Below are 25,029 nucleotides of genomic sequence, written 5' to 3' on the forward strand. Positions count from 1 at the left end.
CTCTCGAGGGTCTTCTTTGTTTGGTTTGCAGAGAAGAGAACGTGCCCATGACAGCACCCATTGCAACTACTACTTGGGTGAGGGGCTATTATTCTTTTTTGTTGCTGTTCCTCCCTCCCCCACCCCAATGAACAAGAGGAAGAATGGAAAAATCTGTGTGGAATATCTACTAGAAAGAAGAGGAGGTGGCAAAGGAAAGCACTGCAGCTCAGCGTTCAGCAAGCATTAAGCTTTGAGATTTTTTTTCTTCCTTCAGTCAACACACATGCACTGACTCACAGCCGGCTGCACTCTTATTATTCAAAACAGCTCCCCATCAAAATTTAAATGCTAGGTAGATTCCCTCAGACCATAGCTGGCAGCAGATGCATCAAAATATTTACTGGAGCAAAGCCACACAAACACATAGGCTAATTCTTCCTCTTATTCCCTTATGGCTTCCACCAGAAGCCTGTAGGTCTACAGAAAAAAAAATCAACACATTGTATACTAAACTACCATTCTGGAGACATGGTGAAGGTCTCAAGGGATGCCAAGGGACTCAAGCTGAGTACCAATCATCAATGAATGAATGAATGAATGAATGAGAACTTGCTGAATGGAAAATAATAGTGAACCAGCTGTCAAAGTTGTGGTTCTGCAGAAACCTAATTCCTGCTGATTAATGGACCTACAAAGAGGGAGAGAGATTGGCAGGGAGGAAATGACATTTACTTAAACTCTTCCTAGCCAAGGGACACAGGGACACAGTGAGTACTCTCAACAGAAAAGCACAAGTATGACCAAATTTCACCATGGCTTGAGTCCATATTATTCCCACCGCTTCTATACTAGAAAGATAAATGGCATGTATTGTTCACAACCAAAATGCTAGTGAATTAAAAATATCTGAAAGCAAGTATACATTTATGAGATGCAATTAATTCCCCCCTTAAAAAACACAGTTATCTGGACACCAATTAATCAATTCCTTTTTTGCCTTCTACATTTGCAGTGATGCTGCCACATATAGCTATCTAAAGGTTGATATTCAAAATTGGGGCAAACCAGATTATACAAGGAACCCAGGCTCAATTAAGTAACTAAGTCAAAACAGGAATCAATTTGCTGATCATCCTTCATTTCAGTAGAGTATGATTTAAGATTGGATGTCATAATGGCATTGCAGAAATAACCTCTACTACAACAGACAATAGTACTTTCTTTCACTGGTTCCATGGACTGCTTCTTTAATTTTTAACATTCACCAGATGTTAACTTGGATGTACATTTAAAAATCAGAGTTCACTTCAAAGGTGGAGAAAAATATCTTCAAAGAGATTTAAGTTTTTACTTTCCTCAGATGAACATGTTTTCAGAGCCCTGAGTTTTTAAAAACTCAATGTTTGGTTTAAAGTATTTGTGGATAACCATGTACCCCTAAATATGTTGCATAGATTTAGTTAGTACCTTGAAATCTCATATTCTGAGGCGTGTGAGCCACATAAAGAGAGCTATATGCTTGTGCTGATAAAGAGGTACAGTGGACCCTTGGTATCGGCTGCTCCCCATCCCTACCCAAGATACCAAAATCCATGGATGCCTAAATCCTTTTGTATACTATGGTGCCATGCAATGGTGTCCCTTATATAAAAAGAAGGAAATCAAGGTTTATTATTTGGATTGGGAGTGCAGGCCAGAAATATTTTCAAGCTGTGGGTGGTTGAATCCATGGATTCAGAATCTGTGGGCACAGAGGACCCAATTGTAAATTTGAATGGAGGCCATTCTGAATTCAGGGAGCTTGATCTTTACATGCCTTCTCCAGGGATATATTTTACCAGCATGGCTGGGATGGGTAAAATTTGCTTCAAATAAACTTGTCGTGGACTTTTAGAATGGTGTATAAAATGTTCCATTTAATTCAGTATTTCCTTATATTTTATTCTGTTTCCAATTTTGTTTATTCATTTGAAACTATGAATCACTGCTAGCAAGATAGGAATGAAAAAAACAAAGTATTTTACGGTTGCAATTCATAAACTTTGTCTAAATGTGTACTAATACCCATCAAATGCTACATCTTCTGGGGCTATGGATGACCAATAAGTGTCCACATCCAAGTTTAAGGTAAAGGTAAAGGTTTCCAGCATGACTGCATGGAGTGCCATTACCTTCCCACCGGAGCGGTACCTATTGATCTACTCACATTGGCATGTTTTCGAACTGCTAGGTTGGCAGGAGCTGGGGCTAACAGCGGGGGCTCATTCCACTCCCGGGATTTGAACCTGGGACCTTTTGGTCCACAAGTTCAGCAGCTCAGCACTTTAACACACTGTGACACCAGGTATTTATCTGGTATTTATCTGGGAGCACTGAAAGAAAGGTCAGAAGTCATTGCCTTTATGTACTGCTGTGGGCACTTGAAATGTTCACTACACTGCTGGTTGTAGTGAACATAGACATGACATGGCAAGGCTCTTATATTCTTATTTCAATTTATACACATAATATGGAAAGAAGCTGGGTTTGTGCATGTTATTAATGTCAGAAGTCGGATTACAAGTTTGATTACAACCAGGGAGGAGGAGAACTTTTCTTAGAAATATACTTTTGTGAGACATTCCTATTGTTTTCTTTCATCAGAACTTTGTTTGAAATTCAGTGGCAAGTAGAGGTGTGAACTATAATTAATATTAAAACATCTATAATTAATATTAGATGTTTATAGTATTTGACATGGAGTCTTTTTGAGAAATCCCTACTGTGGATTCCATCTAAACTGAACTGTCTAAATTCCTTTCTGTTTATTCAAAATGCAGAAACAACTGGCAACTGCTAATTTTAAACAGAGAACATGACCTTCATAACCTCAGTATTTGAAGGTTTAAGATCTTGAAAAGAAAGGAAGAGGGAAGAAGCAAAGAGATTAGCCATAGCTAAGTATTTGAAGATTGTAAAGGAGCTTGAGAACTTTGGAGCACAAGCATCTGAAGAATATAGTCCTGAAACATAGATAAATGTAAAGAAGGGGAAAAATAGATGAGGGGAGAAAGAGACAAACATCAATAAATTACAGTAAGTGATTTAGAACCACATTACACTATGCCACCTCCACCCTCTCCCCAGTAACATTTTGTGGGCTAGAGGGAGGACGTGGGCTGACTCGAGTTGCCCTGTGAGCTGCGTGCCCACCCTCTTCCTTCCCATGAGATGGGAAGTACGAAAATAGTGCTAAAAAGAGAGAAAATTGCAGGAAACATACCTATATCACTAGCTGTGATGTAGAAATTTGCGGCAGTCAATGTGGCATGATGCAACATGGTAAGGGGGGGGGGGGCAGCCAGTGTGTCATGTGAAAAGATGCCCTAGTGGCCATAAAAATTGGAAAAATGAAGCAGAGACAAGTGTAAAATTGCTTTAAAAATTCTAAGAAGTTACACAACTAGTTTAAAGAGAAAATGGTTACTAAGATTGTCCCCCCCAAAAAACAAAACACCAAGAACAAACCCAACACTGTGAATAAGGTTAACCATACAAAAACCCACAGAACATTGCACATTGTGACTCATTCATTGAGCACAACAAATTTGCAATACTAAACATAATTGCTTTAAAATGAGTCCACACACACAATTTACACAAGAAGACAGAACATTAAAAACTGAACAGAAATTAACTTGTTTCATAATGCTCGCTGGCACTTTGTTGGATTTTCTCTCAAAGTGCAAGAGCTTGATATGTACTGAAGAATCAGACCGCATAAATAGTGGAGGATGGTGGGAAAGGGTATGCCAATTTTATTCTGAGAAAATTTTAAAGAGTAGAGATGAACTTGTCCATAAGTTGGCATTTTTGTAACTTCATTGCTAGTGCTGATAAATTGCATTCTTTGTTTTAACTTTCTTGTCATTCAAGCCTTTAAAATGCATCTGGATCTTACAAAAGCTTTACATTATAAATTTTGCTTATCAGTTACCATCTTATAGTCCTCACTAGTGTCCATTAAATTGTAACGAAGATCAAATGGTGCATTTCCTAAAATCCTGCTGCTTCCATCAGAATCTGTGACAATCCTTCTCATAATCTTACATATAATGTAAAATGTATCACAGAAGACTACAACGTCCTTTGGAGTTAGGGTTTTGGTACCACAGAAGGCTGCAGTGGGAGGAGAAGAAAGCTTCAATTGCACATGTGTTCACTATGATCTAAATCTAATAATGCTTCAATATAAAATAAGCCTGAGTCACAACTAGCACAGTTTGACCTTCACTGTCCCTTCTTTCCTGGCCACAGACTCAGGATGGAATTCTAACCCAACCAGAAAGTAGACCCTCACAGACATATTGTCATGTATTTACCATATATGTGGCCTTTAACAACTTGCTAGCCTACTCCACACTAAATGTTATATAACACATTGTGGTAAACAATAGCATATCACAGGATTTAACACCTGAGCCAAGATGTAAGTCTAAGAAGCACATAATCAGTTAATCATCATCATACTACATGTTTTCTGGAGACTACTGTCTTTTATGTTTATCTGTCTGCATTATATATAGGTTAAGCATCCCTTATCCAGAATTCCGAAATCCGAAATTGGCTAGAGACACTGAAGTTAAGTGTCTCTGAGTGTATTTTTGTTGCTTTATAATAAACCTTTTGTTGGACTAAAATCGTGTGTGGCTCTTTAAGGCCTCTGTGTCTCGACATTAAAGTAGTAGGCATGGGCGAATCAATCAGAATTGTTAATCATAATAAAATCGTATCTATTTTGTGTTCTGAACGGGGTTCTGAGGTGGTTTGGGGCTTCTGAATTAACCTTCCAATTTGAAGCATTTGAGCCCATCCTCGGAATACCTTCAGATAACCTTCGGATATATGAGAAAGCATTTTCAACCAATCTACTGGCTAGCATTGGGCTTAAGAGCCCCATAGAAACCTGGATACAGCATTGGGGCATTAGAGCCCATTTCACTTCTGGATATAACATCGGGAATTAGATCCCATTTCACTCCTGGCAATAGCATGGGGCATTAGAACCAATTTCACTCCTGGATGCATTGGGGCATTAGAGCCCATTTCACTCCTGGATGCATTGGGGCATTAAAGCCCATTTTACATAGAAACCAAGCCTGGAGCGTTTTCTCTCCTGGCTAGCACTGGGCCATTTTGAGACAGCATGGTGTAGTGTACTGGTTTGAAAGTCGGATTGCAATTGTGGCTTGATTCCCCACTCAGTCATGGAAACCCACTGGGTGATCTTGGGCAAGTCACATACTCTCAGCCCCAGAAAACCCAATGAAACAGGAAATAACACTGTCAAACCAAGAACAGATTTCCTTATTCAGAGGCTGATGGCCATCTGTCAGGAGTGATTTGATGGTGTGCTATGATTTCTGTTCCTGGTTAATGAATGTCATTTCCTAATTGCATCTGTCATAAAAACATGGCAAAATTTGATTACACTGCCAAAACTTTGTCTTTGCACAAAAGACATCATCCTATAAAAATAGCACATTATGGTTTGTTGAGTCTCTCTCCACCAATTTAACAAAGTTTCAGTCACAAAAACAAAATTTCTGAAGTAGAACAACGACTTTCAAAGTAAAGACAACCCAATGAAACAGGGGGAAAAAAAAACACTTTCAAACCAGGAACAAATTTTTATTATTAAAAATGTTTTTTATAAAAACTTTGAAAATTCGCCAAAAATCTGAGGATAAGTCAAACGTTCTTAGATTTGGTGAGATAACAGTAGTAAATGTGTTCTACCACTGTAGCAAATTTCATTAGGATAGCTAAAAAATGAGTGAGAAAGAAGCCCCTCAATTTTCCCCATTGACGGTAATGTTTTCCTTCATGTGCATGCGCATCCGCCATTAACGAGGTACATACAAATATTCTAAATTTTCAGAAAGTTTTGAATTTTTTGCTTCAAAATTAGGAAATGACTTTAGAAACAAAGCACCAGCGCCTACTTTTGAAGCAAGTATTGAACCATTTTTTTCATGGATCACACATGCCTATAAAGCAGGTAGTCCAAAACCTTTACAAATCTGAAATCCAAAACACTTTAGGATAAGGGGTGCTCAATCTGTACAAACATTTTTCTTTCCTAAACTCCTGTCTTCACTGATGGCAAAACAAATGTTCTTATTTGTAGCTGGAAATATCCCAAATGTTCCTTATTTCTCTTTACAATGATTTTAAATTGCTATTGAAACATCTTCATTTTAACATCTATTTACTAACTTCATAGCAAATATAAACTCCTTAAGCAAGAGGCAAATAAGAATATCAGTAGAATTACTGCCCGGAACAGAGCCCATCCATCATTGAAACATTAGGGCACAACATAAGTTTATCTGGCTGCATAAAATGTGCTGATTGTGGGATACAGTTGGCAGGTTTTTCCACTATTAAGATATGAGTTATTGCTGGATACATGTCAACAGTATGATAATTAGATTGGTTTGGCTTTTATTAGAATGGCATCAAGTGGTTATTGGTTCTTTTGGAAGACAGAAGAAAATATGAGTAGTGTCTTAACATTAGCAAGTAAAATGGGGCCAGCATTTTGAGCTGGCACCATGGTGAGAAATAAGCCATTTGTACCACGCTATCCACCACACTCAGTTGGTGATCTGCTTGCATGGTTCTACAATGCATCATTTGTGAATTGACAAACAGCCTCCTTTTTCTATTCACACAGAAAGCAAGAGCAAATAACATTACCTGCTGTAGAAGATCCTCTGTATACCTATCTAGTCACTTAGAGATTCTGAATCCTATGGATTTATCAATCACCTGTTATTTATAACATTCAATATTTTAGAAAGTTCGTGTGCCATACAATACAATACAGATACTTTTGTAAAGATGAAAGCTAGGTGCCCTTCAATGCAGACAAGGCCTTTAAATTTCAGACTCAAACCTAGACCCACATCACCGCCCAACTTGGGAGCCATCTGGTTCCACTGCATGCATAGTGGTGTATCTGGTTTCTCCAAAACCACTTATGAATGCATCATTCAAACAAAAATATATAAAGTGCCATACATACCCAAGTATAAGCCAAATCTTTCAGCCCTTTTTCAACCCAAGTATAAGCCAATCGAATGAGGGTCCTGGCCAGCTTATATTTGGGTCAGCTTATACTTGAGTATATAAGTAATCAGAATGGGTCAGTCTTATCTTATTAAAGTCTTATTATTATTATCTTAAATTACAGTTTTATGTAAATATTCAAAATGTTTAACTTACTGATGCCCCAATTAATGTAATTTTAATGGTATCTATTTTTATTTTTATTTTTGAAATTTACCAGTAGCTGCTGCATTTCCCACTTATTCAAGCCAGTAAGTTTTCCTGTTTTTTTGTAGTAAAATTAGGTGCCTCAGCTTATATTCGGGTTGGCTTAAACTCAAATATATACAGTAATTGTGAAGAAAATGAAGTTTGTTGCTTGGCAGAAAGCAGTTAAATGCTATAGAAGAAGAAACAGCCTGACTTGTTTGCTACAACTTCTTTGAGATCAAGATCCTAGAAGTGGTAATTTGATAAAGAATACAAAAAACAAAAACAAAACCAAAATGCATTGAAAAACACAGGGCAAGGTTACCGTAGAACTGAAGAACTAGAAATGTACCATCCAAAACTTGGGCTTTCTTCTCTCTTCTCATCACTGTCAGCCACCTTCATTATTTCTCATCTGAACTCTGTGACTTTCTTTACAGTAAAACCTTTCTCCTAAGGCACAAGAAGAAAGTTGGACAGCAGGTTGCTAGAACCTTAGTTGAAAATAAAGAAAGATGTAAGGGAAAACATCTCTTCCTGAGGCAGATCATGTTTATCCTTGCTGAAGGAACTAGGAAATCATCATCCTCAAGAGCAATTGTACAAACTTTCATCATTAATAAACCAATATGTTTCTCATCTTTATTATGGTAAAAAGAATCAGAAAAATAAAATTTCTGAGAGAATTGGTTGCTTCTATACAGTTCACTTCTGTTTTCCATGCATGCCAAGTTAATCTTTTTTTTTTGTTCAAACTCAAATTCAGGGACCCCTGATTTGTATGGTTCAGCTTTCAAAACTGTTCAAAGATTAATGTGATACAATGTACATAGGAGGCTGGTGTTTCTTTTAGGTTCTCCCAGGACTAAGTGTTGTCCTTTCGCCACTTTATTTGGGCTACTCACAGTTCAAAGTACAGTAGAGTCTCACTTATCCAAGACTCGCTTATCCAAGGTTCTGGATTATCCAAGGCATTTTTGTAGTCAATGTTTTCAATATATCATGATATTTTGGTGCTAAATTCGTAAATACAGTAATTACAACATAACATTACTGCGTATTGAACTACTTTTTTCTGTCAAATTTGTTGTATAACATGATGTTTTGGTGCTTAATTTGTAAAATCATAACCTAATTTGATGTTTAATAGGCTTTTCCTTAATCCCTCGTTATTATCCAAGATATTTGCTTATCCAAGGTTCTGCCAGCCCATTTAGCTTGGATAAGTGAGACTCTACTGTACCTCTTATGTATAAATCTAGACATTTTGGTCCAAAAAAAAAAAAACTTGGTTGACTTACCATATGCATAGGTGTACTGAAACCTAACATTTATTAAAATAAAAAAAGAAGCACCTCCTTCTCTGAGTAGAGGGGCAAAAAGGCCAGAGCTTAGTTTATCTTGGAAAAACCTAAAAGAACCACCAATTTTCTTAAATCTCTCTGCCATGGCTCTACTACTGGCCTTTTTGAATGCCTGGGTGGGGAAGTGATGGCAGTATACAGCAGCAGCTGGCCCCAAGTATCTTTCGACTCTCTATAGAATGGCTTTTGACTTATCCATGAGTCATGTCATTGCAAATGACTAATTTTGACCCAAAATTCAGTGCTTACTTTATACATGTTATTGACTAATCTATGAGTATATACTGTAATCATATTTAATTTAACAGTGGAACAGTGTTGTTTGGTTGTTGTTTTTGGGTTTTTTTTGGTTTTTTGGTTTTTAAAAACCCTCAATAGTATGTTATGCTGAGATTCTTATATTGTAACCATCACCTGATTGCTGGCAATCAATATAACAACTAAAACTGTTCTTCAAGGAATAAAACTGAACTTTTCAAATGTCTTTTGTAGAAGAATAAGTGCAAAATAATTATTAAAGCCAGGTTTATGTTCAGCTAGAACTGTAAGGTAGATTTGGCTCTGCCTCATGGGAGAAAGACATGGAAAGGTAACTACAATTAAATCCAATTTCTAATCAATTCAGAGAGAAAATTCTGTTAAATGCCTAATACTTCACAGCCCTAGAGTTCTCTAGATGCAATGGAGGTCTCAGGGAAGCACTAAGTATTATACAACTTCATCCTGGATTTATAGTAATTTCATAAATAAAATGGGGCCAAATTTGCTGGACATCCCTAGGTGAGTCTAGTTTTACACTATCCCCTGGTTTAAATAGAAAACTAGAACAGATTCTAAAGAGACAAGGGATAGTTTGTGAGGAGATGAGCAAAATAAAGCTATCATTTCTTGGTGAAACACAAATTATAGATTGATATTTTTTCACAAATATCTTCCAAATAAAAACTTTTTTTTATTTTCTTCCAAATAAAAACTTTGGTGAATTTTCAGAAATCAAAAAAAATATTGATAACTCCATATCTAGGTGTTTCATTTCAAATACCTGGCATGTTTAGTCAGTAAAATATAATGAAAAAGTAAGGAAATTGGCATCCAGGTCTTAATTCAGAATGGGTAATATGGATGACACACTTAGGTTCATCCTACCTGGTGAAATGGGACTGTGTAGACCTCTGTAAGAAAACACTGAAGGACAAGGCACATGATCTAATTCTGCATAGCTTTCATTCCAATGTCTTGGATTTAGGAATGTGCAACATCTTTCTTCTTGATATTCCTGCCAAGCCCCCTGAAAATTCAGCACAGACAGTTGTGGGAGGACACTGCTCCGTGGAGCAGACTGGAAGGAAAGAGGAAAAGGAGAATCCTATCCCAAACCAGGAGGAGACAATTATTATGAATGCAGCTCTTGCAACCATGGAAAACAAATTCTGTATCTCACCTGTTGTTGGAGGATAGTCTCTCTGTGTGTGGTCTCCCTTTGAAGAAGAGCCCTAATACTCCATTTTCCAGGTGCAATTTATAACAAGAATTAAAACTGCAAATCAGACTGCAATAACTGTATAGTTTGTATATTGATAAACTTAGAGCAAGAGGCTAGAAGAGGTAGGCACATTTACATATTCCTGAGAATGTATTCATTTCTGAGTGTGTTGCACCTACTGGAGTATTATTTTGCACATGAGCTCTGTATTTAAAAAAGAGATCTCATATATTAAAGATGAAATATTCTGTGTAACACAATAAAGACAGAGTCCTGTGAAATTAATTCATAATTCTGTGTTTGCACATACATACCCACATAAAATAGTCTTCATCTCAAGCACTGTTTGCACTGCCTTACAAATATGTGAATGATTGACAGGTGAAAATCCTTTGGGTTTTTGTTCTCAGCAGTCAAACAAAGAGAAGACAGAGGAATACTTAAGAGAATGATACATCAAAACTATATATCAAATATGAAGAATGTGTGGAAAAAACACCCATGAATGTCAGGTTAAGAGTTCATTTTATCTCCTGCTTCAATTCAAATCCAAAAAGTCTTGCTCTTAAGACAGAGGTTGATCTTACCTGGGGTGATTAGGGGGCAAAAGGAAAAATGGAGGGGTACGTGTTCCAGAGTGTTTGGTTGCATCTCCTAACATCTTATGTATTTGTGCTAAAAAGCACTCTGATGCAAAGTGCCAGATCACCAGCTGGTAATCCAGGTCACTGAGCAGATCTGCACCAATTTGTTGACACAATGGACAATCAGGAGACTATTTTTGCTTTCCAATTGCTTTCTACCTTTGTCAGTAAAACTACAGTCAGGAACATAGTGGCTGTTAGATTGTGTATGATGAAGAAAGAAAGCAGAACCAAAACTTACTTTGTTTTCACAGAATTTACAGTTTTGTTTTGCTTTTTAAAAACAATACAGGCCAATAACAACAGTAACAGCACTGGATGCCAGCAAGGGTTATGTAAGCACAGACATCCCCTTACCAAATGTTTGCTTTACTTTGGAGTCATAGAAGAGACTGCTCAATACAGGACCTGCAATGCAGGGAGTAACCGTAACATCCCTGACTGATAGCCACTCAATCACTGCAGGATATACCATCACCTCCCCAAACACTGCCAAGCAGTTCTTACAGTTTAAGCTTTCTTTTAATGTGTAGCTGAAATTTATCTGCTAGTTTTATTTCTCCCCTCTTGAAGAAATAGTTTCTGCTGAACATCCTTAGATCATTGAAGACTGCTATCGTGTCTTCTGTTAATCTTCTTCAGACTAAATTTACTGTGCATACCCTGTTGCCTTTCTCTGACTATGATCCAGTTGGTCAAGGTCCATCTTCAAATGTGGAGATAAAGAGCTTCAGGGTACAGGCCAATGAAGAACAGAACAATGCTACAGTAGAACAGTCAACTACATGTTTAATTTTACAGTACTTCAGCCATTGATGCAATTAATCTCTTAAGACTGCCCAAATTATAATGAATATATAGTAGTGCATTAATGCTGGATAGCTGGATGTAGTGGCTGTTCAAACGTGCACAAATATACAGTCAGGATGAGTTTTTTGAAAATATTCATAGGAAACAACCAACAGTTGGCATTGTTTTCGGGTCTGAACTACAATGTTGCATCTCTGCAACATTCATGTTAGATAAAGTAGAAAATAAAGCATTCCTTGCTGATATCACTACAAAAACTACAAAAAGTGTTAATGGATGAAAAACATGATCAAAACCTAATCTTCAATGTTATCTAGCTGTAAAAAAAGATGATATTCAAGATACCTTGGCAGAATCATTCTGAATTCTATACTATAAATGCTATACACAAGCAAGCTGCTTACACTGTGCATACAAGAGCATCTGCAGGAATAGCTCCAGTGGCAGTAATTGCTGAAGACTATCTTTCTTTCCCATGATCACAGATTATAGAGTGAGCCGTGGTGGTGCAATGAGTTAAATCCTTGTGCTGGGTGAACTGCTGACCTGAAGGTTGACGGTTTGAATCCATGAGAAGGGGCGAGTTCCCGTCTGTCAGCTCTAGCTTGCAAGGACCTGAGAGAAGCCTCCCAGCTAACACATCCGGTCATCCCCTGGGCAAGATCTCTGTAGACAGGCAATTCTCTCACACCAGAAGCGACTTGCAGTATGTTCTCAAGTCGCTTCTGACAGGACAAAAAAATAAAAACAGATTATAGAAGGATATGCCTCCATGATTACATAAGGGGAAAAGAGCTATGACATTTCTTTAGTCCATTTCCATATAACTCACACCTGGTATTGCAGAGAAATGCATCATGTAATCCAGTGATTCCCAAACTTTAGTCCTCAAGGTGTTTTGGACTTCAGCCTTCAGAAGCCTCAGTTTTCTTTGTCAATGATCAGGGATTCTGGGGGCTGAAGTACAAAACAAGTGGAACACTAGAGTTTGGGGAATACTGCTTTAATCAGTCTCCATTTTCAAAGATATAGAGAACAAGAGTGCATTAACCAAAGTTGTATGAATAGTTGACATAATGAAACTGAATGAATATCTTCTCCAAGACATTTCAGACTCTAGATGTGTTACATGTTTTTCAAAGCATTACTCAAAACCTTAGACTGAAACTGGCTGATAGCAAACAACACAATCCCGATAGAATAATAACAAATAGATGGTTTAATCTGGAATGTAGAGATGCCTGAAAAGCTTTCATGGGTTTTCTCAACAGGCACTTAGAATAAAATTGCAATCCTAATGTGCTGAAGTACATTGCAGGATAAGCCCCAACAACAATACCTGAAAACGAAACGAAGAAACAGAGAGATGCTTTTAGTAATGAGACTGAATCTTGGTCAATACTCTTAATATCTTTCAAGTGAGGTTGGTATATCAGTAGAGCAGATGAGCAATGCTCCAACTTTTCCAGAAGGTAGTTGGCCTATGCTGCTGCTGGCATTGAACCCATCCGCACAAGTACAGATAGACAAAGAGGCAGACAAAGATATGTGCACACAAGTTTATTGGACAGTTATGCTGTTAAGGGAGAAAAGCTCCTGGGAAGGATGATTGCAGATCTCTCTTTCTCTGCAGTTCTTGAGGGTTTATTGTATTTGTTGCTCACACTGTCTTTACTTCCCCACAGCAGAGAATTCAAAGTTGGATGGAACTGTTTCTGAGATTCTAGCCTTGGTCCAGCCTGCTTGCCAGGCATTCTGGATTTTAAGGGACAGTCCCGTATTTGACTAAAATGTCCCACGTCCAGTAACATTCTTTCCTGAGATGTCAATTGTCCTGTAACATACTTCAAAACTAAATTCTGCCGTTGACTGTTTCCACATTTCAAAATAGAAGCTACACCGCAGAAATGGGCAGAAACCCGTCCTTTCACAGGTGCATTATGTGAATGTTTGCAGTTCTGATTCCATTCCATGCCTTTTGATCATTTCACTTCATTCTAGACGCTGGTCTTCATCTGTACTCACATTCCATTGTTTACTTCCCAGTGTCTTCTCAACAAGTGAGGTGTTTGGACATGTTTGGACGTGTTTGGACATGCAAGACGAACGACAAAAAACATAAACAAGAAGCATCCGCTAAAAATAATTCTAAAAGAATAATTGCTGCAGGAAAAAAGATTTTCACTTAAAGCAAGTGGAGTAGAACCATTGTGTACTCCACTTGCTTTACCACCAGCAGATCCTTTGGATATGCCAGCCACAGATGCAGTTGAAATGCCATGTGAAAATGCTGCTAGAACATGGCGATACAGCCCGGAAACCACACAACACCCCAGTGATTCCAGCCATGAAAACCTTCAACAATACAAATAGGTTACAGTTTCAGAAATGTACAGAATGGAGTACCAAATGTTCTTCCTTTGGTTAGTTTTTGTTTGAGCACAACTAGTTCCAATGCTTTTATGGAAAGTGCGTTATCACATATGAACTTGAAGTGGACTGATGTCAGAAATAGGTGTCTGTCTAATTTAGTAAGCCATGAGCTGCTTATTTCAGTTTCATGCAAAGAATTTTATAATGAAGTAAAAAGTAATATGAAACTGTTGAAAGCGCTTAGCAGTAATGAAAAGTACAATTATTTTAAATTAATGATTAAAAACTGTCTAGCCTGTTTTTTTTAATTTCATTGTTTATCAAAATGTATGTGACCTCGAAGCTAAAACACTATTTTGAATGAAATTTTGGTATCATTTTACTCTGTCTTCATCTTTGCAATCACAACTTTGGAGTTACTGTTATTGTGTCCCTTATTTTCACCTTCGACTCCTGGCAACCCAGTCGCCAGCAGGAAAACAGGCAAGGGGAATGACCGTATCTACCCTTCCCTCGGGTCAGTAGTATTTCTATTGAGGATACCTCTTGGGCTGGTAGCACTGGTCAAAGCAGGAAGCTAACAGTGGAATGTGTTCATTTGCACATGGGGAGGGGTCTTTTCTGGGAGATTTTTCAGGGATCCTAATTGCCATGATTCAGCCTTGCTTTCAAGGGCAATGTCAGTTAACACAAAAAAATTAGCTACATACTTTTGACTTCGTAAATTCACATGCCTAGTAGCCGACCAAATATTGAGTATCCATGTACTGAAGGAAATAAAATACATGCAGATATTCTGTTGCACGCCATGTCTAAAGTGGAACTTTAAAAGTCCTCTTCTGTGTCCCTCCTGTAGTCTAGATATGTGAAAACACATTGACGAAACAGCAGCAGATATAATGGCTCAAAAACACACTCTGACGTCAGTACACTGCAACAATCCAAACAATAAAAAATAGCACTCCTACAACATAAAAGGATGTTGAGAAGCCAGACTATAGCAACCAGACTTAACTTACACATCTTCTACTTGACTACTCAAGGTCCCCAACACCACAAAATCACATGTGAATCAGTGCTCACAGGAATATTAATTGCTTTTCTGATGTTGTGATCCTCTCAATACACAATTATCCACCATTTATCAAGGCTAATTGCTGGAGCATCAGTACTGCTAGCTCTCAAGGGCAAATTCCATCTAACTGTAATGGATTTTCATTTAAAATTAACTCAAAATTATTCAATATTATATTTTTATACCACATCTTCTGAGTTCCTCCCTTTCAACATATTTTGTCCCTGTTTATCTTAAGTTTCAGAGAGCAATTTGTATCTTTTGTGGAAACTGCAGCAAATAAGGCATCCTTTGTCCATTCTCCCACCCCTACTCTATCCCTTCTTCTGTTATTCATAGTTTTATAGTTACAGTATTATTTTTAGCAGTAATTAAAATGAATAAATTTATTTTCATTGAGGCTTCTAAGAAAGGTTTGTTTTCTCTTCTGAAATAATTGCAACAGCTCTCTGAGAGCAAGGAAGAGACACAGTTGCCAGCACTGGCTGAAAAACAAAAAGCAATAGCGCCCAATTTGCATAAATGGATGAATCCCAATTAAAGCAATGCTCAAAGACCTGTGCTGCAGCTCTTCCATATTTGTACACAGATACAATGCTGAGGGCATCTCTCGTGGTGTTTCACACATCCATGGGGATTTAATTGCTCAGAAGGAAAAATGGAAAGAAGATTCTTCATCGTTGTTATGTATGCTATGTGCTTATTCATATTTATACAAAAAAACATTCACTGTTGATGCTCTTCCCAGACTGAGAAGGGTACTCTCAGAAGTATTCCTCACTTCTGAGTCTTGTTTTTAGTTAAATTTATTAGGATTCATGTCTTCTTTGCTGGAGATATCCTGATTGTGGCTTCTAGAAATTCATTGCATGGCTGTTTTCAGCATGAGATGTGCCGTGAGAAGAGGCTTAAGAATAGGCAGAAACTTTTTTTACAGACTGGATTGTCCTTCTTTTTACTGGAATGCCTTTAGGCTGATATAATACCTTGTTGGTATCAGAGAGGGATCTACTGGCAGAACTAACTCTCTCTCTCTCTCTCTCTCTCTCTCTCTCTCTCTCTCTCTCTCTCTCTCTGAGATATATTTAATAAAGGTATTTTCTATCCAAAATAGAAATGAGATTTTATTATTTTTATAAATCACCATAAAATATTTTTAAAAAAACTGATTACAGAGTGGGAGATAGTTATGAAAAGAATAAATAACCACCATAACTACAATAACATTATTATACTGTATAATATCAACAAAGCTTTATTAAGGATTTATAGATTATACAATTGTTGACCAGCTAATGTAATCTAAAATGGTAGTTCCTCACTACTACTAATTCCATCTTGGGCAACTTTTTGCTGGATCTTAAAAGGCATTCACTTTTTTAAATGATGTATAAAAAAGAACATATATAAAATTCATACAAAAAGCAAATTAATTTTATCAAAGATTTATGAAAGATACAGAAGAGGAAAAAAATAGAAAGAGAGATAGGAGATAAAGGCCAAAAACCAAGGGATAGAGTCAGGGGCAGTTCAACCGTGAGGCAAATTAGGTAGTTTCCTGTGGTGCCATTCCTCTAGGGGGCGCAGTTGAGGTGCGCACTAGCGTGCATGCGTGCGCGCACACCCTCGCCTCCTACTTCCAGGGTCGCACTGGCCTGGGCCCGCCTTCGGGCCTTCAGCTGTGGGCCCGCCTTCACGCGTGGGCCCGCCTTCAGCCTGTGGCTGCCTTTGGGGCCTGGCCCAAAGCCACGCTGCCTCCGGGGACAGGCCCACCTCCAAGGCCAGGCCCACACATTGGCAGGCATCCTCAGAGGTTGTGAGGTCTGTTGGATGCTAGGTAACTGGGGTTTATATATCTGTGGAAAGTGCAGGATGGGAGCTCTTGTCTGTTTGAGGCTAGTGTGAATGTTGCAATTGGCCAGCTTGCTTAGCATTTAATGGCCTTGCAGATTCAAAGCCTGGCTGCTTCCTTGAAAAGAGGTTTTCCCTTGCCCACTTGTTGAAATAGATTCCCTAGAGCAGCGGTTCTCAAACTGTGACATCCAGAAGTCAGATAGTACAGGATGAGATGTTTTTAACATGATATAGTTTTAAAGTCTAGGTTATCTTTTCAAACCTTATAGTCAGAGTAGGGTCTTATAAGTATCTTTTATAATGGTGGTAAATTTTAATTCATATCCTAATCTAATGTAAACACTGCACTAATGTGAATGGATGATTCATTCATACTGGGATTCTATACTGGTTGCTGACCAAAAATAAAGATTTGATTTTATGTTATGCACCAGATGAAATCAATTGTAAATAATAAAATTAAAGGCTTAAATAAAAAATTAAAAATAACAATCAATGAAAAGTAATGTTTTAGAATGTATTTGAAATCTATGTTTTGAAAAAATGATGAATGGGTCAATCATGTACTCTGGTTAGAAGTGAAGATGACTAGTAAACAGAGACTGTCATGCTTTCGAAATATTATGAGCCAACGTGAATAACTGGAAAAGACAACACTGTTGTGTAAATTCAAGAAGCAGTTGGAAAAAAAGGGAGATCACACTGCAGTCATTCTACAATGTAGGTAAAGGTAAAGGGTTTCCCCTGACGTTAAGTCCAGTCATGTCTGACTCTGGGGGTTGGTGCTCATCTCCATTTCTAAGCCGAAGAGCCGGCGTTGTCCGTAGACACCTCCAAGGTCATGACTGCATGGAACACCGTTACCTTCCCGCCGGAGCGGTCCCTATTGATCTACTCACATTGGCATGTTTTCGAACTGCTAGGTTGGCAGAAGCTGGAGCTAACAGCGGGCGCTCACTTCGCTCCCCGGATTTGAACCTGGGACCTTTTGGTCTTCACGTTCAGCCGCTCAGCACTTTAACACACTGAGCCACTGGAGGCTCCACAATGTAATTACCTTTAAATAATGTTACATCAATCGATCCTTAGTGACCACATCAGCAATTTCGATGGCATTTTTTATCATTAATTTTGCTTCAAAGTTCCCAGGAGATGAACAATACCTGATTGCAAATTTATTCCTCTTTTTAAAATATATCACTGGTAAACTACCATCAACATAAAAGCAAATGATTAATGTTACTATGTATATCAGTATTTTACAGGGGCTTTCTGTTGGTTATTTATCCTTCCAGAAATCTGATTTAGTTTTCAATAATTCTTTATACTGATAAATCCATATATATTGTCATTTGACATAAAACTATCTTGTAAGATATGTGAGAAAATCAGCATTCACACTCTCTAAATGCCATAGCTGGGACAGCTGACTTTGCAGTAGTAGTATGGTCCAAACATACCCAGGATTCATTAAAAAAAATAACAGCTCACCTTCACTCTTAAATCTTGGAAGGATTTTGCTTCATTAAAGAAAATTAACTTCCTGAGAAATGGAAGGGGACACAATCATTCCTTCATCTGATAAAGGATGACTTTTTGAAGGGAGAGATTTAGAATTCTTGGAGGCCACAAAGAAGGATCTGTAATTTTTCAACAAGGCTCTGGAGGGAGACACTACCCAGTTAGTTATATTTTTGAATTACCCAGTAGCAGTACATAGGAACTGTCCCTATACCCAACTTATACTCCAGGGTGGGAGATAACAGTCTACTACTTTGATCTGGTCTATGCAGAAACCATAGAAAGCTATCTTAGAGCCAGAAATATTATTTATATGAATGCAACTTCCAGCATTCCTTACTGCTGCCTATACCAGTTCAGCTCACAGAGACTGGCAGTCCATGCTCCCACCCCTCCTGTTGAAATGGCACATATGCAGTCACTTTGGCTTGAACAGAGTATTTTTCACTGTTCTACAATACCTTAACAGCACATGTTGGGTAGAACTGGCATACTGAGCAGAATTTTCAATGCTTCCTTTTTTCTTTTTTTCTTTCTTTTTTTTCTTTTTTTTGTTGAGGCTAACAATTCTGAAAATCCTTTCTGCTAGAAATCTGAAATACATGCTGCCTTGAGAAGTGACATATTGCAGGAGTAAATTTTGGTTGGCTCTCATTTCAGTTTGTGTTAAGATGGAATTCAAAAATCTCCCTTTATTCAAATCTTACATATTGATCACAATCATTTGTCAAATTCATTTTAGGAAGTTCTTCCAGAACACATTACAAGAGTTAAAAAACACACACACCAATACTTTGGCATATGATCCTTATTTGCATTTCTCAGAATTAATGAGGATCTTGTTGCATAACATATACGCGTTCATCATACATGCATAATCAGATCAGCATCATCCAACACAAGCATCTGCAACCATGCTCAGAGTACAGCCTGTCCAACATAAGTGATGATGATTAGCAAACTGATTTGAGAAGCAGGAAATGACAAAGCCCACCCACAAGCTCACTCAGCACCAGTTGACGGAGAAATGTACTGCTGTGTGGGGAAACAACTGTTTCAGCTTATTACTAGTTGTTTATACAATAATTCAAATTACATCTTCAACAAACCACAGGGAGATTCATATTCCTGCAGTAAAATACACTAATAACAAAGCTGGCACAATTGGGCAACTGTTAGTAGGTTCTAGCCCTCCTGGAAGCATTTCCATATTGTACAACAACCAACAGCTAAGATGTTAAAGAAGTAGAAACACTTTCTTTTCAGATATAGTATGCACACTCAAACAACACTGACTTCATATTTTAGTTACTCCCTTATATCCATATTTCACTTACAATTCCTTTCTGAATGTGCAAAGGAACATCACTGGAACCCCTAAGAACCACAGATGCATGCGTCTTCCACCTATAAAACCAAGAATCAGGACTGCCCAAATGTTCACGCCCCAAGATAGCTGATCATAGACTCACCACGTAAACTGGAATGCAGGTAGATGAATTTCTACTGAGACAGAAGGTTTACATTCAACCATGCATTTGTTTTCTATTTTAGATGCCCTGTTGAACATATGACAGACCCAGAAGACACACAGAAAATGAGGGTATCATTGGTAGGTATGAGCTGCCAGATATAAAAGCTGGGTTTAGAAAAGGCAGAGGAATGAGAGACCAAATTGACAATATCTGCTGGATAATGGAGAAAGGTAGGGAGTTTCAGAAAAACATCAATTACTGTTTTATTGACTATTCTAAAGCCTTTGACTGTGTGGATCATAATAAATTGTGGCAAGTTCTTGGTGGTATGGGGATACCAAGTCACCTTGTCTGTCTCCTGAGGAACCTGTATAACAACCAAGTAGCAATGGTAAAAACAGACCACAGAACAACAGACTGGTTCAAGCTTGCGAAAGGAGTACGGCAGGGCTGTATACTCTCACCCTACCTTATATGCAGAAAACATTATGCGACATGTGGGGCTTGATGAATCCACGGTTGAAGTTAAAATTGCTGGAAGAAACATTGACAATTTCAGATATGCAGATGATACTACTTTGATGACTGAAAGTGAGGAGGAGCTGAAGAGCCTTCTAACCAAGGTGAAAGATGAAAGTGCAAAAGCTGGATTGCAGTTAAACATAAAAAACCAAGATTATAGCAACCAGACTGATTGAGAACTGGCAAATAGAGGGAGAAAACATGGAGGTAGTGACAGACTTTGCATTTTTAGGTGCAAAGATTACTACAGATGCAGACTGCAGCCAGGAAATCAGAAGACGTTTACTTCTTGGGAGGAGAGCAGTGGCCAACCTCGATAAAATAGTGAAGAGTAGAGACATCAAACTGGCAACGAGGGTCCACATAGTTAAAGCAATGGTATTCCCTGTAGTAACCTACGGATGCGAGAGCTGGATCATAAGCCTGAGCAAAGGAAGATAGATACTTTTGAACTGTGGTGTTGGAGGAAAATTCTGAGAGTGTCTTGAACTGGAAGAAGATCTAACCAGTCCATACTCCAGAAAATAATGCCTGACTGCTCACTGGAGGGAAGGATATTAAAGGCAAAGATGAAGTACTTTGGCCACATAATGAGAAGACAGGAAAGTTTGGAGAAGATCATGAAAGAAAATGGAAGAAAATGGAAGGAAAAAGGAAGAGGGGTCGACCAGGGACAAGATGGATGGATGGCATCCTTGAAGTGACTGGCTTGACCTTGAAGGAGCTGGGGGTCGTGACAGCCAAGAGGGAGCTCTGGCGTGGGCTGGTCCATGAGGTCATGAGAGTCGGAAGCAACTGAATGAATAAATAACATCATGAGCCTACTGTCCTTGTAGGTATTGGGTTATGCAACGAAAGTTCAACTGTGCACCTTTTAAAATGTCTGTATTTATTTTTATATCTTGCCTTTCTCCTAGGTGCCTTACTCATAGGGGGTGGGGAGATAAAAAAAATAGCCACATGACAAGATATAACAGCCACATGGCCAATAAAACCAATGTAGCTTTTTCACACATTAGGGAAGATGATTGAGGAGATAGGGGTGACAAATGCCTAGAAGTCAAAATTGCTTGCACCTCCTTAAATTAATAGGAAGAGATCTACAGGGCAGGAGCTGGAAAACTGAAAGGTTCTCTTTTTGGAAGCCATAGGGCAGACTTCAACACCATGATTAATGAATGTGTTGCCTACAATATTTTGATATATGCTTGAAAACAAATGAGATCAATTCCATTAATATGTTTGATAATTCTGCATGATCAACAGGTGGGAACTGCACTACAACTTTAGCGCTGCTCTTTTCATACCATGTTTATAAAGCAATCTTCAATACTTGGCATGAGGCTTCTGAAAGTAAAGAAGAAGATCTGGTCCTACCATAAGTCTCCTCAATCTGAGTGGGGAAATAAATCTGGATGTTTGAAGAACGAAGAAAGCCTAACCTCAGGGACAGAAGAAAGTGTAAAGTTGAAAGGAGCTAAGGGTCAGCTTTTTACCACGAGTCAACTCAAGCACTTTGTGGGTTTAGGGCCTCTCATTTATTTCATACCTGCAGTGGGTTGTATTGTCTCTCTTCTGAGACATTTTCTATTTATCCACTATCTGTTCACAAAGTTCTTACAGAGGGGAAAGGTTAAGGCTGAATCAATTCCTCAAAGGCTACACAGATCTTTTGTCTGTCTACAACATATTGCAAGAGTCATGGGGCTCTCTCCTTGTCACTGCTGTTTGGATTATTGTTAGTTTTTCTTTACTGATCATGCCATTGTTCCAAACTTCTGAACAAGAGTTGCTCATATATTTTTATGTTTATCATCCTGAAGTGGTGTGTATGTGTGTATTTGAATTACCAGGTATTATTTCGGGAAAACACACATTCCTTTTGCTCACTTTCTTCGTGGACTTTCGTTGATCTAGATATTTCCTTTGTTCTTAACATTGTTCAAGTTCACTTTTGCATTTGAGCTTTTAAGATGGAGTCTATCATGGTAAAATTATGGAATTTCCATAATTATCTCTACGTTTATAAACTTTTTTCACAATATGTTTTTGCTCAGCTGAACATTATTATGAAGGAAAATGTATCCCACAGGTTTCTAAAAGAACACTGTCCTATTCTTGCATCCTGTAATTCATATAAGAGTCAGATTATAGAAAAAATTATGTCATGGCTTCTATTTTTGACAGAGACATATGTGGAATAGCAATAAAAAACCCTGAATATTTGAATATCTGATTACACTATGTAACCTGATTTTTGTTCCTGGGTTATAAATGTCACTTCTTAATTGGTTCTATCATAAAAACATGGGAAAAATTATTAAACTGAGGGACATCCTGCAGGACATTTTGCTATTGTTTTTCAGTGACTATGTCATGCCACTTTATTAGATTGAGAAATTTCCCAGTCATAGAACACTTCAACCTCTTTTTAAGCATGGAGAGGCATTGAGCTCATCCGTGGTTGAAAAAAGGCAGAAGTGTCCTGAAAGGAGAGAACTCCAGCAATCAACTTAATTACATTGAGAAATCCGCCCCCCCAGGGTGAAAAGAGGCAGAAATGTCCTGAAAGGAGGGGACTCTGAACATGGGTCAGCAATTGTGTTCAGAGCTCCTACCTCTTATTGCACTTTACTGCCGTGTTCACAACTGAAAAACAGGTGTGATGAAAACCATCAAAATTTTCCTGTCATGTTTCATTGGCCAGCTGTCAGCAATCTCTTGTATCCTATGGGCTTTGATGCACAACCATAGGATCTTATTGAAAGAAATAGTTTTAACCTGGATCACCGTCTCTTGTATCCTATGGGCTTTGATGCAAAACCATAGGATCCCATTGAAAGAAATAATTTTAACCTGGATCACTGTCTCTTGTATCCTATGGGTTTGGGGCAGAACAATAGGATAGCATGGAAAGAAGTGGTTTTAAACTAGTGCCACCCTTCTTTAATTTAAGGGGCTTTGGGCAGGGTAAGGGATCTCTCTTTTTGGATATTGTTGTTTCTCCTGAACCAAAAAAGTAATATTGACCTTGTGATGACTGTAAGGTGAATGTATTGCCAGCTCTTAAGTTTCCATGTGTGAGTGTGCGTGTGATGGAAAGGCAGAACGTGAAATGGGACTGGTAATGATATATGAGGCAATTCTCTACTCTTAAAGGTGCGTCACATCACCCATGCTGTCTCCTTTCAATGTGATGAGGTAGGTACTCTCTCAATTAATTCAACATGGTTTGTGGCAACCACAAAAATGAAGTTTCTGGAGTATAACAACTACTTTCAAAGTAAGTACTGCACAATTAAACAGGAACTAACACTTCTCAAGCAGGAACAGATTTTTTTTCTTCAAATTTTGTTATATAGTGTTATCCAAATGTTATTATGCTGATGGGTTACATGGCATTCTGTTTCTGGCCAAATGCTATTTGTCATTGCATGAAAAATAAATACACATCCTTGGATGGAGACATGCAGTAATTCTTTTGACAACTTTTTTTTGAAAAGGTCAAAGGCAGAAATCACATACTTTTAATTAAAAATAGTTTCATTGTGAAGTGTTTACTAGAGGAGGGAAATGACATGACACCCTTAATGATCCCCAAATAATTGGCAATGAACACTTTTAATTTTTATTCTAATTCCTGTTTAAATTACAAAAGAATAACTCAAGAGGTAGATAGACTGGATATTGGAAGCTGACAGCCAGAGAGAAATTACGCAGACAGTTACACGAAGCAGGCCAGGCAGTACAACAGCAGTAAACAAAAGGCATAATGAACCAAATTTGTATATTTATGATCACAAAATGGTTCTCCAAAGAATATGTGGATGACATAGAGAAAATTAATAAATCTGTTCTCACAGTGGCTACCTTGAAATGCCAAGCAGGGTCGATCAAATGCTAACGCCCATCATTTCTACTAATTTGTAGAAATTACTCTTGAACTTGTAAAAAGTTCAAGTATATAGGGAGTTGAGGGGAGATTTGGACCAGTTCTGTCCAATGTCCCCACAAGAGACCTTTTCTCTCTACTCCCAACTTTCATGCATTCAGCACAAATGTGGGGAATGGAGGAGACGGAGGTCGCAGACATAGGGACACTAAGGGCAGTTCAATGCCTTCCTTGCCCAAACTCTAATAGCCTTCATGTTCTTCCTTATTCAGTTGAACATTGAAGGAAGTAGTTCTCAAACATGTATACAGGAGTTATCCACACACTTTAAATCTTTCATTTTTGAATGGCTATCACTTACAATATGCCCTAAGGGTTTTCTTGTTTTAATTTAATACCACTATTAACTTCTATATTTCTATATTTACATTTCTATATTTAATCCTATATTTACATGCACAGCCGCTTTGAGTATATCTCAGGATGTAATATCTACAGTTTTATTACCTTAAATAGACTGCTAAACTTTGTGATTCATTGTTCACAACATATTTTTAATATAAAATACTAGTGATATTTTATATTTCACTAGCTGTGCCCGGCCACGCGTTGCTGTGGCGTTGTCTGGTGGTGTTGGTGAGAAATTGTTGAGGTAGTGGTGGTATTGAATGTCTGTTGTATGGTTGTCTTTACGTTTAGTATGCATTTGGTTGTTTGTGTACTGTGAAAGTG

At 38.0% G+C, this 25,029-nt stretch overlaps 1 protein-coding gene across 4 annotated transcripts in view; it reads right to left on the reverse strand.

Annotated features, from left to right (window-relative positions):
- Positions 1-25,029, reverse strand: part of kcnip1 (potassium voltage-gated channel interacting protein 1) — a 747,099-nt gene that overhangs the window by 415,055 nt on the left and 307,015 nt on the right. Inside the window, exon 1 of one of the 4 annotated variants that reach the window (XR_010002822.1) lies at positions 1-25,029. This exon is cut by the window's right edge and continues 22,032 nt beyond it. The exons of 1 other annotated variant lie outside the window; for it this stretch is intronic. Coding sequence is in view for 2 of the 3 variants with exons in the window: in XM_008104645.3 (XP_008102852.1) it covers positions 1-61 (61 nt within the window). In the remaining variant the exon portion in view is untranslated. 2 more of the 4 variants (XM_008104645.3, XM_008104644.3) reach the window with 2 other exon arrangements.

The sequence above is a fragment of the Anolis carolinensis genome, chromosome 2 (assembly GCF_035594765.1).
Source record: "Anolis carolinensis isolate JA03-04 chromosome 2, rAnoCar3.1.pri, whole genome shotgun sequence".
Lineage (NCBI taxonomy): Eukaryota > Metazoa > Chordata > Lepidosauria > Squamata > Dactyloidae > Anolis > Anolis carolinensis.